Genomic DNA, 18,705 nt, shown 5'->3' with positions numbered 1-18,705 from the left:
AACTGACTATGCTGATACAACGAGAAGACTATTTACACTCTAGACACGTGATCTAATAACTGAGGTTACAGCCCTACATGACATATTTCTTCCTTTTAGACTTACAGCTGCCCTATGCACTGAAAAGCATGGGCACTGGAATTTGTTGGAGACATGGAATCACCAAGGTTGGAAACAACCTATAAGATCATCCAGTCCAACCATCCAACTATCACCAACAGTTCTCACTAAACCATGTCCCCTCAACACAGTGTCCAAACTTTCCTTGAACACCCCCAGGGTTGGTGACTCCACAGCCTCCCTGGGCAGCCCATTCCACTGCCTGACCACTCTTTCAGAGAAGTATTTCCTAACACCCTAACATACCCTGGTGCAACTCGAAGCTGTTCCCTCTTGTCAAGCCACTAGCCACAAGAGAGACGTGTCTGACCCCCAGCTCACTACCACCTCCCTTCAGGTAGTTATAGAGAGTGATATGGCCACCCCTGAGCCTTCTCTTCTCTATACTGAATAATCCCAGCTCCCTCAGCCACTTCTCAGAAGGTCAGTGCTCCAGACCCCTCACCAGCTTTGCTGCCCTCCTCTGGACACACTCCTGGGCCTTGATATCTTTCTGGCAGTGGGGGGCCCAAAACTGGACGCAGTTCTCAAGGTGCAGCCTCACCAGTCCTGAGGATTTAGATGTATTTGACTCAGCTGTAGAAGTGAAAACATGATAAAATATTCCACTCTGCCTGACAATGTTAACCAGTCCCATTTAATTTTCTTTTGGTCATGCCTAGCTATTCTCAACAGCTACTGCTTTGAGATTTGTCTTCTTAATTCTTATATGTCTTCTACTGAAAGATTTTAAAAGAAGTAAGGCATTCAGAGTGATTCAGTATATTTATGACTTACCCAGAAACTGTATTAAGACTAATAAATTAACCTCTTATAGGGAATTAATCTATGACTTCTTACAGCTTCCAATCAAATTCCAGAAAATAGATTTGAAACATGGATTAATAAGAAAGAGACTCTTCTGCTCACTCTGCAGTTGCAAAATTAACAATTTTATGCTGTTTACGAGGCACAGATTTCTAATATTTTCTACAGGGAACAGCAAGCTCTGCAGATTAGTGGTTTTTCTCCCCATATATCTAGAACTTTACTGAACACTTAAGTGCAACTGCATTATACTTAAAATCACAATCTGAAAATAAATCTTCATAATATTCCAACATAATCGCTTGCTGAGGCACTGTGTTGTTAATTATATGTAGATCTGAAGAAAAATTACTCTGGCATGATCCTGGAGACAGTGACATCAGTCATATTCAAACAAATCCCTCCTGTAATTTTTTAATAACAAGGTTATTCTAGCAAGAGCAAATTGAAGAAAACTGCTTCACTATCTGCATGATAACTTGAAAATCTCCAGCTATTCTGACTACATAATTATAGGCAAGAATAGCCTGACATTATAATCAGACGAAGCAATCCAGTCATGCTGTCCCTGGTTAAGGGCCATACTGAAAAAGTACACGGAACAAGCATGCTGCAGCTGAACTCTGTTAAGTTATTTCTGCACAGACCTCAATAATTCATGCTGTTTTCAAATAAGGGACTGCTGACTATTTTTCAATATGACTTCAAGATGAAGAAAAGAAATATCCCAGCTCCTTTTGAAAAGTTAAGCATAAAAGTGCAGTTAAGCATAAACTTGTTATGGCCAGAATTAAAGCCAAGTACATATATAAGGACATCTCCCTCATGAACATTATTTGCCTTGTTTATTTGAATGGCTGCATCCATTTATCCATTACAGTCAGTGTTGCACAAAATGGAGTATGAATAAGCAATGGAACACTGCAACATAAGACGTATAAACAGGTTTTTCTAAACCATGTTTTCTCAAGTATTCCTTACTCTTTCCTGTGCAAAGAGAAAGAAATAAAGCTTACACTTCCATCTCTCAGCAAATTCTCTTTCACCCTTCAAAATATTCCAGCTCGAATTTAGACTTCCAGCTTGAATTTAGACTTCCAGCTCGAATTTAGGCTGGCCACAACAGTAAAAGAGAATAAGAAATCTTTTTACAAATATATCAACGGTAAGAGGAGAACCAAGGAAAGAGTTCACTCCTTCCTTGATGCAACGGGGAATGTGACCACTGAGGATAAGGGGAAGGCTGAGGTCCTCAATGCCTTCTTTACATCTGCCTTTAATGGGCAGAACAGTTGTCCTCAGGGCACTTCATGCCCCGATCTGAAAGTCTGGGATGGAATGCAGAATACACCCTAAGTGATTCAGGTGATAAAGAGCTCCTTCTCCACCTGGACTGCCACAGGTCCATGGGACCGGATGGGCTCCACCATCGGGTGCTGAGGGAACTGGTGGAGGTGATTGCTGAGCCGCTCTCCACCATCTACCAGCACTCCTGGTTAACTGGAGAGGTCCCAGAGGATTGGAGGCTTGCTGATGTGATTCCCATCTACAAGAAGGGTAGTAGAGAGGACCCGGGTAACAACAGGCCTGTCAGCCTGACCTCGGTACCGGGTAAAGTTATGGAGCAAATCATCTTGGGTGAGATCACACGGCATGTGTGTGGCATCCAGGGTATCAGGCCTAGCCAGCATGGATTCATGAAAGGCAGGTCGTGCTTAACCAATCTCATCTCCTTCTATGATTGGGTAACCAGGCTGGTAGATGAGGGTAAGGCAGTTGATGTAGTCTACCTAGACTTCAGCAAAGCCTTTGGCATGATTTCTCACAATATCCTCCTGAGGAAACAGGCTGCCCGTGGCCTAGACAGGAATACCCTTCTTTGGGTAAGGAACTGGCTGGAGGGTTGTGCCCAGAGGGTAGTGGTTAATGGAGTTAAGTCCTGCTGGCGACCCGTTACAAGTGGTGTCCCCCAAGGATTGGTTCTAGGGCCCATCTTGTTTAACATCTTCATTGACAACCTAGATGAAGGAACTGAGTGCAAGCTAAGTAAGTTTGCAGATGACACCAAGTTGGGAGGTGGTGTTGATCTGCCCAAAGGTAGGGAGGCCCTCCAAAGGGATCTGGATAGGCTGAATCGCTGGGCTGAGGTTAATGGGATGAGGTTCAACAAGGCCAAGTGCCAGGTCCTGCACTTTGGCCACAATAACCCAATGCAGCGCTATAGGCTTGGGGCAGAGTGGCTGGATGACTGAGAAGAGGAAAGGGACCTGGGAGTGTTGATCAATACTTGGCTGAACATGAGCCAACACTGTGCCCAGGTGGCCAAGAAGGCCAACGGCATCCTGGTCTGTATTAGAAACAGTGTGGCCAGCAGGAGCAGAGAGGTGATCATCCCTCTGTACTCAGCTCTGGTGAGGCCGTATCTTGAGTACTGTGCTCAGTTTTGGGCTCCTCACTACAAGAAAGAGGTCCTGGAACATGTCCAGAGAAGGGCAACAAAACTTGTGAGGGGTCTGGAGCACAAGTCTTATGAGGAGCGGCTCACGGAGCTGGGTTTGTTTAGCCTGGAAAAGAGGAGCCTCAGGGGAGACCTCATTGCACTTTACAACCTACTGAGAGGAGGCTGTGATGAGGAGGAGCTTGGCCTCTTCTGCCAGGCAACAAATAGGACCCAAGGAAATGGACACAAGTTGTATCAGAAGAGGTTTAGGCTGGACATATGAAGGAACTTCTTTTCTCAGAGAGTGGTCAGGCACAGAAATGGCTGCCCAGGGAGGTGGTGGAGTCGCCATCCCTGGCAGTGTTCAAGAAGCACCTAGATAGGGAACTAGGAGACATGGTTTAGGGGTTTCCGGTAGGTATGTTAAAGGGAGGATGGTTGGACTAGATGATCTTATAGGTCCTTTCCAACCTTGTGGTTCTATGATTCTATATTTTCATCTTTGAAAAAGTAATTAAACTTAATCTTGGGTTTTATACCCCTTAGAGAATGCTTTGTTTTCTTTAAATATTCCAAGTGAAACAATTAGATGGAGAGGAAAATGTTTTAGAAGTCAAATCAGTTTATTAAAAACTGCTACTACAGCAGTTATGCGATTTTTACATACGTGGTTATATTTACACACAAGCTTTCTGATTTAAATAACAGCATATTATCAATACTTATTCTCCCCTCTGCCTACCACACCCTAGCAAATTCATCAACCAAGATGATTGTATTTAGGAGGCTTAACATTATAAACTCATGTTTGTAAGCTTAGTTTGTAGTATTTATGAGAATGAATTATATAAATGCACTATGCCAAAACTGCATGCAAAAAAAAAAAAAAAAAAAAGTTGTGCAAATGTACAGAGAACCACCCAACATGACCAACATGAAACGGTCCCTTTCCTTAATCTAGAATGACTGATCTCTTCCGCACAAGGTCCTAATTTTCTGGCTACAAAATACAAAGCGTTTGACTGATGCTTCTTCCTGTGACCCCTGTGAATCTCATCACTAGGAAATAAAAGCATGCAGTGACTTAAACAAATTGTTCATAATTTTTCAGCACCACATACTTTGAAAAAACATTTTTAAATCAGCAGAACATCAGAAAAACAATCTGGTCATAAGACAGTAGGTATCTGGGTACTGAAGAGAGAACACAGGGGATATAGATAACTCATTAGGATATTTCACACAGATTCTGGTTCCTAAAAAATAAATTCACCAAATTATATTTTCCAGTGAAGGGTCCCGCTTCTGAATATCAACTACACACACTTAATGCTGTCTGATTTCTTCCATTCCTCCACAGACAGTCATGAAACAAAAGTGGATTTTCTGATGGCCAGTGCATTGCTGGCAAATGCCAAGCTTCTGTAACAGAATTCAAGCTGAATTCTTTGAGCATACACTCCAAATGTAAACCAGAGCTGTTGTTTGACCCTGGAGTTATCTGCTATGAATTCTATCAATTACACAAGTCTTTTAATTATTGCAGTTAATAGAATTATTGTTCTAAGTAGGGACTTGAACTTTTCATAGACCTCTAGAACGAGTTTTGTCTAGCTCATGTCACTTAGACGAGACCAGCACTGCTTTAAGTGATACATTCTGCCACGCAGACTGGTTAAAGTCAGTCAGAAGCCACTCAGTTTCTTTCAGTGCACAGGGATTAAGGAATAAAAATAACCTTAGCCTTTGTTAGAGCAGTAAGTCTTTAAGAATATTCCAGAGTATCCAGAGGTGCATGATGTGCAATTTCCAAATACATTAATTATAAGTGATTATTTGTGTCAGGTTTTTGGTTTTTTTTTCCAGTTTCATTTTAAAAAAATCCATTCATTCTGTGAATATATATTTAAATAAATGCTCCTCTCTTCGATTGTACATTTCAAATTCTAAAAAAAAAAAAAAATCACCAAAAGTGATAAGAACTTCAAAAAGGAAATACACAGTCCCATCTATTAAAACCCCTTATGCTATACTACTTACCCAAAATCTGCTTGCAGCTGTATGGAGAATGTAACTCAGAAAATTTATCTTAAAATTTTGTGGGCTTCACCTTTGCAAAACAAAGTAAAGAAAAAAAATCTGATTTTTGAGCACCTTAGCTATTGCTGTAAATGGTGGAATAACAGATAATCAAAATGTTGTGGAAATTGGGAATGGTAACAGAAGGTAATGGATCCCAGAGCTCTCATATCCATCTAAAGATGCACGTAGACAGCTCTGACTGACCAGATGGCTTCTTACAAAATGTCACGGTTTTGTGCTGTTGCAGTCAATATTCTACATCATAACATCATGTGCAGTATGAATCATTAATTGAGGGTATAAATAGTGGAATCAAGTTCAAAGGAAAAAGGGTTAAAGAGAAAGTAAGATTATGTTTATAACTGAACAATACGGATTGCTAAGGGAAAGTTATATGGTATTAAAAGTGTTTGAATGGGACAAACTGTTTTGATGGTATAAGAAAGTATAATTGAGGGTATGTGGAAGTGTAATTAAGGGCATGTGGAAGTGTGATTGAGGGTATGTGGAAGTGTGGAAGGTTCATGCTCCAGTTCTGTGGAATAGCAGCGTCCTGAGTACTCAGCTCTCAGAGGAGAACTACATATCCCAGAGGACGTCGTGGCCAGAGATGAATCACCAGAGGAGGAGCACATATATAATCTCACTCCCAGGTTGGAACGCCCTCTTCTTCTCTCGCTCTCTGCGTTCCAGCTCTGTCGTCTCTGCGCTCCAGCCCTATCGCCTAGAGTTAACAGTAGGCCTCCCAGTTTTCAGGGATTTTCTCTCTCTCTCTCTTTCTCTCTCTCTCTCCCTCGTTTGATTTATTAGCCTCAATTATATTGTACTATATTGTGTTATCTTGTATTCCAATATCGTATTTAGTAAAATAAGTTTCCTCCTTAGATTGCTGCCACTGTTTTTTGTCCATTCCTCTTTTTCCCTTCATTTCCAGGGTGGCGGCCCCTGTCACGGGCACAGGTAAACCTAGGTGACCCGTGACACAAAATAAGATATTTACATGACTAATTTTGAAAACAATTCATGGTGGTACACTTATTTTCTGCAACAGACCTGGAGATGGTTCCCTTTCCCTATTAGTCCTCCAAAATAAGTTGCCTGAACTAGTTGTTATGCAGTCTTCACCTATATGTGCTGATACTTGACAGTGAATATCTAAAGTTGGCAAGATTCTTAAAATAACCTCCATAAAGAGAACCCTAGCAAATAATTATAGATTAACTAGTTCAAGTGCAGAAGAAAAAAAATATATTATTAACTACATAGTAGGATTTTGTAAGGAAATTATGAATTGCACCATTCCATTATAGAAGAATTATATAGAATTGGGCTAGGGATGCTTTGTTTCGCTTATATTACTTCTGCGATGATCAAGGGCAATCAAGTGACTACGGATGGATCATGTTTATAATTATCTGATATATAAATCTGATTATCAGATGGTACTAACCAGCGGCTAATGTAACTCAAAAGGCAAAAAAAAAAAAAAAAAAAAAAAGTCTCAGGAAGGTGAGATTCTGTGAAAATAATATTCAACTGGATCAGAGATACCTTAGGAGCATGCACTTGCAGACTGACAAAGTCATGAGCTTGAAACGGTCTAGAACAATCACATAATGAATCACATACCATCAGTTTTACTGCTTTGTGTTTATTCACTATAGAGATAATTCAGTACTCTATGTTGCTGAGTAATTCCAAAAAATCTAATGAGAAAAATAAATAAATAAATAAAAAATCTTCACATCAAAGTATTCACTAAACACAGAGCAAAAACACTTTTTCATCTGTGCTTGTTCACATTCCCAAAGTTTTTAGCATGCCCTCAGCTATTCATTATTTGAGTTACTAATTGTTCTGTGCGCCCCTTCTCTGGAAGGGTGGACAAGGAGGATAACCAGGGAATACAGTGTCAAGCTATTGCAGACATGTCTAGTCTCATTTACTACAGAATTTAGGAAATAAAATAAATGAGAAAGGATTTTATTTTATATTAGGTATATTATTGGAGCATTTATTTTAAGAATCCTACTCAAGTTACTGCACAAGAAATTGTTTTACAATATTGTATGAAAAAATAGACAATCGCAAAGGATGTGCAAGTTTTGGCCATGAGTATTAGACTTAACTCCCCACAAATCCTGTACATATGTACTTTGAAGAAAATATGCTGTAAGATTTCTTGGCTACTCTAATAAAAATAAGTTCTACAGGCTTAGGAGAAATGATTTTTCAATCCTGTATATACTTCAATCTTTCAAATATCATTATTTGACAACCATTAGCAAAGAGGTAGCCTAGGAAGTTAACAGAAAGCAGACTTCAGCACACTGCATTTTATTTTTACTATTTTCATGGTTATATTTTGCAATTCTTGATTATCATTCTATGTGAATGAAATCTTATTTATATTATCTTGGGTTTATATTTGGAGATAAACACTTAATACAAACAGTACATTAACCCACTCTAGAGCCTGCTGAACAGAGAATATACCCATCTAATTAATCAAAGAGGGACTAGTAAACTGAGTTGACAGGCAGACTCTAAAGCTCTGGGCAAGCCCAGCAAGCTACACAACATGCACAAACTCAACAGCACACATAGCTAAAAGACTAACAGATTGTCAGGATGAATCAGTGTTACAAATACAGTAAGAATCAAGCATACTAATGCACCTGGAAGAGCTGCTGATTAGCAAGTGTTTTAGTTTCCTGTAACTTTCCATGTAGTTCATACCTTAAGTTTGGAGAATAAGCACAGTAGCCCGATTCAGAAATATCTGTATTTTAAATCATAATAAAACTGTCATCTAGATTTAGTTTAGTGTGAACATATTTGCACCCCACACAAGTCTTTTATAAGTTCACATGCTCATTCACCACTGTGTAACAGATCTAGTAGAGCTTTTCCTCCCAGTTAATTCCTACCTTGCTCTACACAAGGAGTAACAACTACACACAGAATATTTGCTGGGCCAGACATCTGCATACCAAGATCCTATGTGGAGCAGGATCTTTATCTTTTCTCCCCCAAGGTTTATTTTCAAAAGAAAGATGAAATACCTTCTACCTACTACACTAGTGGGAGATGTGGAGGTTGGGGGCTGCCTTGGACAGAGTGACCATGAAATGATAAAGTTTTCGATTCATGGTGGAGCTCGGAGGGGAAATAGTAAAACTGCTACCTTGTACTTCCAGAGGGAGGACTTTGATTTCTTCAAGAGACTAGAAGGGGCAGTCCCCTGGCACTCAGTCTTAGTGAACAAAGGGGTCCAAGAGAGCTGGTTGCTCTTCAAGAAGGAAATCTTAAGGGCGCAGGAGCAGGCGGTCCCCTGAGCCACAAAATGAGCCGGCAGGGAAGAAGACCGAAGTGGATGAATAGGGAGCTATTCTTGAGGCTCCGGGAGAAAAAGAGAATCTACCTCTTGTGGAAGGAGGGATGGGCAACTGAGAATGAATACAGAGAAGTTGTTAGGATTTGTAGAGGTGAAATCAGAAAGGCAAAGGCCCAGCTTGAATTTAGCCTGGTTGCTGGGGTGAAAAGGAATAAGAAACTCTTTTATAAATACATTAACAGTAAGAGGAGGACAAAGGAGAATATCCACTCTTTGCTGGATGAGGCTGGGAATGTGACCACTAAGGACAAGGAAATGGCGGAGGTTCTGAATGCCTTCTTTACGTCTGTCTTTAAAAGTCAGAACAGTTATCCTCAGGGTACTCCTCTCTGTGATCCGGTAGTCTCAGCTGGGGAGCACACTAACCCCCCTTTGATTTTGGAAGAAATGGTCAGAGACTTGCTACTAAAACTGGACTGCCACAAGTTCATGGGGCCGGATGAGATCCATCCAAGAGTGCTAAGGGAACTGGTGGAGGTGATAGCCGAGTTGCTTTCCATCATCTATCAGCGCTCCTTGTTGACTGGTGAGGTCCCACAAGACTGGAGGCTTGCCAATGTGACTCCCATTTACAAGAAGGGTTGTAAGGAGGATCTGGGGAACTACAGGCCTGTTTGCCTGACCTCGGTTCCAGGGAAGGTTATGGAACAGATTGTCTTGAGTGAGATCATGCAGCATGTGCCGGATGGCGGGGGGATCAGGCCTAGCCAGCATGGGTTCATGAAGGGCAGGTCCTGTTTGACCAACCTGACCTCCTTTTATGATCTAGTGACCCATCTGCTGGATGAGGGAAAGGCTGTTGATGTGGTCTACCTGGACTTCAGCAAAGCCTTTGACACTGTCTCCCACAGTATTCTCATGCAGAAGCTGACAGTCCGTGGCTTGGATGGGTACACTCTCAGCTGGGTAAGGAGCTGGCTGGAAGGTCAGGCTCAGAGAGTGGTGGTGAATTGAGTTAAATACAGCTGGCAACTGGTCACAAGTGGTGTTCCCCAGGGGTCGGTGCTGGGGCCTGTCTTCTTCAATATCTTTATTGATGACCTGGATGAGGGCATTGAGTGCACCCTCAGTAAGCACACAGATGACACCAAATTGGCTGGGAGTGTGAATCTGCCCGGTGGTAGCGAGGCCCTACAGAAGGATCTGGACAGGCTGGAGAGCTGGGCTGAAGCCAATGGGATGAGGTTCAACAAGACCAAATGCCAAGTCCTGCACTTTGGCCACAACAACCCCAGGCAGCGCTACAGGCACAGGGCAGAGTGGCTGGAGGATTGTGTTGAGGAAATGGATCTGGGGATACTGATTGATGCTCGGCTGAACACGAGCTGACAGCATGCCTGGGTGGCCAAGAAGGCCAACAGCATCCTGGCTTGCATCAAAAACAGTGTTACTAGCAGGAACAGGGAGGTAATTGTCCCCCTGTACTCGGCATTGGTGCGGCCACACCTTGAGTACTGTGTTCAGTTTTGGGCCCCTCACTGCAAGAAAGACATTGCGGCCCTGGAACGTGTTCAGAGGAGGACTACAAAGCTGGTGAGGGGTCTGGAGCACAGGCCTTACTAGGAGCGGCTGATGGAGCTGGGATTGTTCAGCCTGGAGAAGAGGAGGCTCAGGGAAGACCTTATAGCTCTCTATAACTTCCTGAAGGGAGTTTGTAGTGAGCTAGAGGCAATGGTTCCAAGCTGTGGCAGGGGAGATTCAGGCTGGACATCTGGAAATATTACTTCTCGGAAAAGGTAGTCAGGCACTGGAATGCACTGCCCAGGGAGGTGGTGGAGTCACCGACCATGGGGGTGTTCAAGAAACATTGGATGTTGTAATATAGGCTTCAGTTCCCCGTTGACTCATGTTTTCAACCACACTGATCTCATTCAGAAAACCTGCTGAGTCTCCGGTATCTTTTATTCTGTCATACAAAATAAATTTTGTGAAAGCTACTAGTTTAAGGCAATTTCAGTACTTTTCTGCAGGCTGTAAACTCCACTTCAAAGTTCTTGCTGGAAAAGTCACTGCAGTTAACAGAGCTGCTCCTCTGTCTTTATGCACTGTTTTCAGATTAAACAACCTAAATGCTGAGCTGTGCAGCCTAATACGCTATGAAAATGCTACCTGCTTTTGTTAAATAGAGTCAAAGTTGTACACAATGCCTACAAGAAACATACATTAATTTGATGACATAGAGAATAACTTACAAGTATCTAATAGCAAGAGAAGCTATCACATGACAGGAAGAACTGTATTACTTTATTCACTTTTTATTTCACTTTGGAACATCACACCACTTTATCAACACAGATACCAAAAAAGAGTAAGTAACTTTGCAAACCTTAAGTCTGAACCAAATGAGAGGATGCAGAACAGTTACTATGTGGAAAAGCACAGTACATTTGCAACAAATGCTATCTGACAAAGACCTGACTGACTTTTTCAATGAATATTCAAATTTTGAGTTTCAAATACATTAGAGCCATTCCACATGATCTGTGCAATCCTGGAAAATTCAGACTGTTAAGTTTCAATCTATTTGTGGAAGGTGTTGCCAAGAGCTTTTTTATTTTTAAAGGAAATCTAAGATATTTTTACCTCAGCAGTCAACAGAGCTTGGCAACACATTTCTGCTGAAACATAAATGCTGCATAATGTGTCTACATGGTTTTATGAGTAGATCAATCAATTAACGTGGCAATAAATTAGCTTCATTACCATGTTTCAGGTATTAGCAGGCACTTTATTAATTAAAAGTCACATATTTAAGCAAGTGCTAGTCCCAGTTTGTTCAAGTAAATTATATTAGTCGTTATCAAAAGACAGCTTACTGCTACAGAGCATAACTGAGATCTGCTGAAGAGATACTGAACTCAGTGCCAAACTGGCAATGCAGGCTGTCACTTCAAAGGATGCAATCAAGTGAAAATTTGTCCATTGGCAATTGTTTAAGACCTGTAAGATGATCAGTCATTTATGCTATTAGAAGCCACATACATGTGCAACAGCTTTTATACATATCCCTTAATCAATTATTTTTTTGAGAAATTAATCTGTTCAAAATTGTATTTAAAATTTCCTTACATCCCACTGATGTTGCTTTGCAGTGCTTCTGGGTTAGACTGTGCAGTTTGATAACCTTTTTATGTGAAGATGTTAGTGGCTATGTATTCAAAGATCTTTCTTGAAATAATATTCCACAAGTGCTCCTGCTCATCCTTCAACAGTGCCCATGTCCACTGTATAATAAACTATATCACATGGAAAGACACTATTGAATGAAACATTAACTTAAACTTAATATTAAGCTTTTTTTTTTTTTTTTTTTTTAAGAGTAGCATTATTGCCTTTGCATCAATACCGCATTATCTCATGGTTTATAATCTCACACAAAACATCATTTTGGTTATAATATGTAAATGATTCATAACAGTCCAAGTAATGAATTGCTGCTACAAACAACGTTGTTCATTTATTCAAGCCAAAGTAACTAATTAGTACTTCTAACAGGAGTAGCCATTGAAGTTCCTTATCTAATAGTCTCTGGTTTAAATTACTGTTCACTTTTGTCTTACTTTAATACTCATTTTGTCAATATTTTTATGATCCTCTGAAATGCCAAGCTAATGAGAACTACTAGAGCTACTCTGTACATTTGAAACCAAAAATCATAATTTATTACAAACTTTGTATCTTGAAATTGAACAGGTTTAGGAAGAAAATCTAGCCTTGACTAACATGTTACTCTGCAATACTGCTTGTTGGCATGGAATGAAAAAAGGATAATATAGGAACTTAAATAATACTCATTACACTTCCATTCAGACAATCAATTTATTTCCCTGCTGCATATGTAGAACAGCTAATTATTAAATTATGTTGATGAGGAATCATCAGTCCACTACATCACAGAACTGTATAGAATCATCTTAAAATGAAATACAATAGGAAGAAAAATAATTTGAGTTGAGAATTCAATTGCAAGTGTATTTTGAACTTGCCTCCCTCTTGTTTAAAAACAAAGTACAGATGAAAAACAACTTCAAAATGTCTAAACAAAAAGCTATTTATTGGCCCATTGACTAGAAGCACTCAAAACCATTTCCATCTTTATTGCCTTCAGTCTGATTCTACAAAATAAAATCGTAAGAAGGCAAGATACTTGACTCTACAGACATCATTTTGCCATTTATGACAACAACCTCAAGGACTCTACTAAAATTGATAAACTTCTTCAGATCCAGAAAAAACTTAAAATACAAAAGCTGTCAAAAAAGTTCCAGTTATAAAAGTTCCCTTGCTGTCTCACCTTCAGCTTTTAGAGTAAGCCCTTCAGTTTTGGATACTCCCCCCCCTCGTTTTAGTTGATTTATTAGCTTCATTTCCAATCGTATTGTTACCTCACATTCTGATATTTAGTAAATTAGTTTTCTCCCTTAGCTCCTTGCAGCTGTTTTGTTTTCAGACCCATCTCCTGTCTTTTCACCCTTCCCCTCCCTCAGGGCAGTCTGTGGGTCCACATGCCCATCAGTCATGGAACAGGGCTGAACCAGCCCAGAAACCATTCACAGCCTGTAGAGACTTTTGAAGAGCAAATTTACTACAGAGCATACAGAAAAGCTATTAGCAAAACTTAATGTTACTTGCAAAAGCAAGTTTTCATCAGTATCACTTTTTAAAGTGCTCTACATAGCTCTTCACAGTATTTGTAAATCTTAGGTTTACAGTAAAAGGAAGATTTTATGGATGATATCCCAGTATGACTGAATATTGAAGGGTTTGCTTTCAGATTATTAGTAGATGAGACTGTGTTAAATCATTTCTGGACACATTCAAAATTAATACCAGTGAAGTCAGAACATACATTAGCAGATTGCAAAGTTCATCTAGAAAGAATTCAACAGCTTGACTTTTTAATTTGGTAAGCACACACTAACTGTGATCCACCCTCATTCCTCAAAATAAAACTGAACACAAAAAACACAAAACCCACAAAAGCAAACCAAAACACAAATTTTAAAGCCCAAAGAGAAAAAAAACAAAAACATCTAATTCTTTGAACAATCTGCATCAACGCATATTCTTCATGTTGAAAGCTTTCTTTACACAGTAATTTTTTTCCAAAACCACGAGTTAAAGAAAAGTTAGCATGTATGTCATATATTCCTTCATGAATAACAGAAGCACTTATTTGAGCAGATGTCTATCAGAAAAAAAACAAAGTTCTGAAGATTTGGGAGATGTTGGCAGTATACTTTAAATTGTGATAAAAAGGCTAAATATTTTCTTGATTACTTGACAGATACTTACATAAAAAAGGGCATCAGCTGAATGAGAGTCTCTTTTTTAGGCCTGGCTGTAAATTCTGGCACAATTTGAATAACTTTGTTCATTACATTCCTTAGGTAATTTTGTAGCTGTTTGCGGCGCTCTTCTACAAATTTTGCATCCTAAAAATAAAAAGGAAACAAAGTAATCAGTGCAAATGCATATTTTTTTTAATTTCCAATTCTATTGTATCAATAATAGTAGTTCTAAAAAACATCCAATTCAATCTTTTGATGATCCATGTATATTCTGTTTAAAGAAATATATTGGCAATTTTTAAAAATGTGCAAACAAGGAAAAAATGCCTTGACTCTGCACTTGTTTAAAGACGGTCTCACCCAACCTAGCAAAAACCTGTATCACAAAAATATCCACTCATGCTGACTTCTTTCCTTTACAGAACGTCTCTTCTGTGGATCAAAACCCTTTTTCCAGTAGGAGATCTGCAAAAAGCATTGGGTGCCACCTGGTTTGTGAAATAAGTAAGCTCCACCTCATTCTGACCACCTGGTATAAATGTCAGAGTAAGATCTTTAGGAACAAAGTCAAAATTACAACTAGACAGATGCAGTTCTCAAAAGTATTTTGTAGAATATGTCTGTTCAGCTTGCATTATTTGTGCAAGAAATATGATCAAAACCATTCTGTGTTTCTTGCAAAAGATATGACAACTTAATAGCAGCACAGTAAATACAGCTGATGTGCCACCAAAAATTCTCAGTATATTAAAAAGATCAAGCCACACAAGGAATAGAGATTTGAAGATGACTCCTCCTTTCAGAAAAAACAGACTTAACTCCTCAAACAAGGAAACTCCTTTGAATTCAGGACAATCACTACAGAGTTCCTAGAGCCCTTACTAACATTTTGTTCTTGTATCTCACTAGATGCTGGCAGTCACAGCAATACTTTTATGAGACAGAAAGAATGAGAGAAGTTTGAGTGATATTTCCCAACATAGGCCTTCAAATTCAGAGTTATGAAATCCACCATGTTAACTGATGCATATTTGCAAATATTGGCAACAATAACATTCTAAAAAAGCATAAGCTTATTTTCACCTTCAACATGCATTTTCTGTCTCTTGTACTTTATTTGCAGATGAATATTTAACAAACTGTAATTGTAATTGCTGCAGGCGCTCATCCTCGCAGGCATTAAAATGCTACACATACTTGTGTAAATTCACAAAATTCCAAAGTGTATACAAATACATTTTGTTCTTCTGTTTTCTAGACATGAACTTCTATTGATGACCAATCCTGATTTGACATTCCAAAGTTGTATTAATACACAGAAGAACCATGATCAGTTGAGAAATAAGGAAAATGAAAGCAAACAAACACCACCACAACCATGTTACACATTTCACTGTTTGTCTTCCATCAGTTACATAACTTTGTTTTTCAGCAAGTTTACTACATTCATACATGTCCCCCACAGGTAATGCAGCAAATATTTCTAGTATTAAACGACTTAGTGAATAACAAAGAATTTAAGAAGCCTAAAAACTCCTGGAAACTGATATTTCACCTAGAAAAGTTCTGAATTGTTAACACCTCATGCAACCCACTCCGCAGTCACACCCCAGCATTCCCAACCTAGTACAGTCACTGCTTGGTTGGAACAGAGCAACAGCTTGCTCACGCCCAGCAGTATTAATCAAGTCTGGACAACAGGGCAGAACAGAAGTCTACACAAGCTGTCGGAAAACGTTAAAGCAAAATTTTTAATGTGCTGACATATTAGAAATAAGTAGAAATGTGAGGAATAAATAAGTCAAGGTCAGTGCAATAACTTCATCTTTTCACTGAGATATTCATTTCTCCTGTTATACCAGTTCTCTGACTAGCTCAAGGAACAACTTTTTCTTCTTTTCACTCAAAGGATTCCCATCACTGCACACATCAGCAGAGACACCGATTTGCTACTGCCAGCTGCATGTGGCAGAAGACAGCAAAGCACGTCACAGGTGTCCTACATTGATCTCAAAGAGAGCTTTTGTGAAATAACTTTGTTTCTGACAGCTTTAACCACAGGAACACCGATGAGAGAACACAGTATATTCAGAGTAATCCTCTCCCTTACTCTAGGATTCGCAGTACAGAGACATAAGTGTGTCCTGGTGGTGCAGTGGTAGGAATGCCGCCTTGCAACACTGGGGCCCGGAGTTCGAATCCCCCCTGTGGCGCAAGTGGTAGAAATGCCGCTCTGCTACACAGTGCTACACAGAGGCTCGAATCCCGGGGGCTGGACTCGATGATCTCTAAGGTCCCTTCCAACCCGCACGAGACTATGATACTATGATAAGGAGCATCACTTTACTCAGCAAGCCTGCACCCAGCACTGAGGCAACCTCAGCTTCCAAAGAACCAGTCTCATCCCCCACCACTGCACTTTCTTGATATTGTTTTATCACTTCCTTCAATGTTGTTTTACAGAATCACAGAAAGACCCGGGTTGGAAGGGACCTCAAGGATCATGAAGCTCCAACCCCCCTGCCTGCCAGGGCCACCAAACTTCCACGTTTACTACATCAGGTTGCCCAGGGCCCCATCCAATCTGGCCTTGAACACCTCCAGGAACAGGGCATCCACAACCTCCCCAGGCAGCCTGTTCCAGGACCTCACCACTCTCCTAGTACAGAACTTCCCCCTAACATCCAACCTAAGTCTTCCTTCTTTCAACAAAAAATCATTTCCCCTTGTCCTGCTACTATCAGCCCTTACAAAGAGTTTATTCCCCTCCTGATTTATAGGTTCCCCTCAGGTACTGAAAGGCTGCAATGAGGTCAACCCGCCTTTTCTCCAGGCTGAAGAAGCCCAGCTCCCTCAGCCTGTCCTAATAGGGCAGGTGCTTCAGGCTCCTGATCACCTTCATGGCCCTTCTCTGGACCCTTTCCAACAGCTGTCTTTCTTGTACTGAGGGATCCATACCTGGACACAGTACTCCAGATGGGGCCTCACGAGAGCAGAGTAGAGAGGGACAATCACTTCCCTATCCCCGCTGGAGCCCAGGATCCCATTTGCTTTCCAAGCTACAAGAGCACATTGCTGGCTCATGTTAAGTTTCTCATCCAAGAGGACCCCCAGGTCCTTCTCTGCTGAGCTACTCTCAAGGACAACTCCTCCCAGTCCGTACAGGTACCTGGAGTTCTTCCACCCCAAGAGCAAAACCTTGCACTTTGCTATGTTGAACCTCATTAGGTTCACCCAGGCCTACCTTCTAAGTTTATCAAGGTCCCTCTGAATGGCATCCCTTCCTTCCTCCATGTCAACCGCACCACTCAGCTTGGTGTCATCAGCAAACTTGCTGAGGGTGCACTCAATTCCATCATTGATGTCATTGATAAAGATGTTAAAGAGCAGTGGACCCAAGACAGATCCCTGGAGGACACCACTCATTACCAGCCTCCACCTGGACACAGAACCATTGATCACCACCCTCTGCAGTTTTTCAACCAATTTCTTATACCAAGTCCCCCAAACTTTTTAACTTTTATTTTTTAAATTAACACTATCAGTAGCAGTCTTTTAAATCTTAGGGCTTTTTGGTCACAAATCCTCAACAACAGTATTTGTGAGGAAATCATTTTAATTAAGTTAAAATTTGTTCTTACTCAGAATCTGCTTTCTTCTTTAATCCCACCCACTTACTGCACATGCATTTAAACAAGCACATTCCTCTCAAAGGCAGGACCACTTCCTCTGTTATAAACACAAGCAAAATGCTGAATGCAGGTACTTTTCATTGCTCATGTCAATGTAAAACATCACACTAATTACAAATATCTGCAAAAAGTCTTCTAGTTAAACTACTAGAAGGAAGATGCTTGGCAAATGCATTTTTGCTATTTACAATTGATCCTATGAGTGCTCATAAGTTTTTTCTGCCATTTCTTCATTTGAAATACTGAAAAAAAAAAAAAAAAAATCACAGGAGCTAAACTCAACCTTGACATGGTTAAAAGTGCTTTTAGCCTGATCTAAGTTTAACCTCCAAAATAAGCACTGAGCAATCTCTACCATAACCTTCTTTACCAAGCCCACTTTCCTCATAAGAAGCAATGTAATCCAGTGTCAGAACAATGTAGATGCAAGTCCATGCTTCGTCATGACATGTTTCACAACAGCAGAAAATATTACTCAGAAATTATTTTGACATTGTTACTGCTAGTTAAAGCAGTAACAAAATATTCTTGTCACAAACTGGTAAATAAAGCAGTTGGTAAATAAAACCCACTGGACCCAATTATCTACAATTGACAAGTTAGTATTCTGTGTACCTACTAACAAAGGACATTTTTACAAGCAATAGTTAAAAGATTCTGATTCAGACTTATTAGTAAAGTAAAAATAGTTTCTGAGTGTTACTTTGGCCATTGTACATAATTTTACCTGTCAAAACATGCATATCTGTTTACATAAGAAAACAAACAAACAAAAAATCTGTCCCTAAGATTCAAAATACAGATTTACATATTCCTGATCTCCCTGTAATCTGGAAACAAAGTCATTTTTTTTCAAATTACAACCACATTTACCTT

The 18,705-nt window shown here is 40.0% G+C and overlaps 1 protein-coding gene across 6 annotated transcripts in view; it reads right to left on the bottom strand.

The window, feature by feature from the left end:
• SNX29 (sorting nexin 29) overlaps positions 1–18,705 on the bottom strand; it is an 83,555-nt gene that overhangs the window by 9,820 nt on the left and 55,030 nt on the right. For 4 of the 6 annotated variants that reach the window (XM_085513744.1, XM_085513746.1, XM_015876438.3 and 1 more), the window contains exon 20: positions 14,142–14,281. In XM_085513744.1, the coding sequence (XP_085369870.1) occupies positions 14,142–14,281 (140 nt within the window). Of the gene's footprint in view, positions 1–5,213; positions 5,314–11,085; positions 11,787–14,141; positions 14,282–18,705 lie in introns of those variants that run through there. The other 2 variants (XM_085513745.1, XM_015876436.3) reach the window with 2 other exon arrangements.

The sequence above is a fragment of the Coturnix japonica genome, chromosome 13 (genome assembly GCF_054131305.1).
Source record: "Coturnix japonica strain WE chromosome 13, WE-NBRP24, whole genome shotgun sequence".
Classification (NCBI taxonomy): domain Eukaryota; kingdom Metazoa; phylum Chordata; class Aves; order Galliformes; family Phasianidae; genus Coturnix; species Coturnix japonica.
Note: the sequence above shows the minus strand (reverse complement) of the source record. Positions and strands in the feature narration are given on the sequence as shown.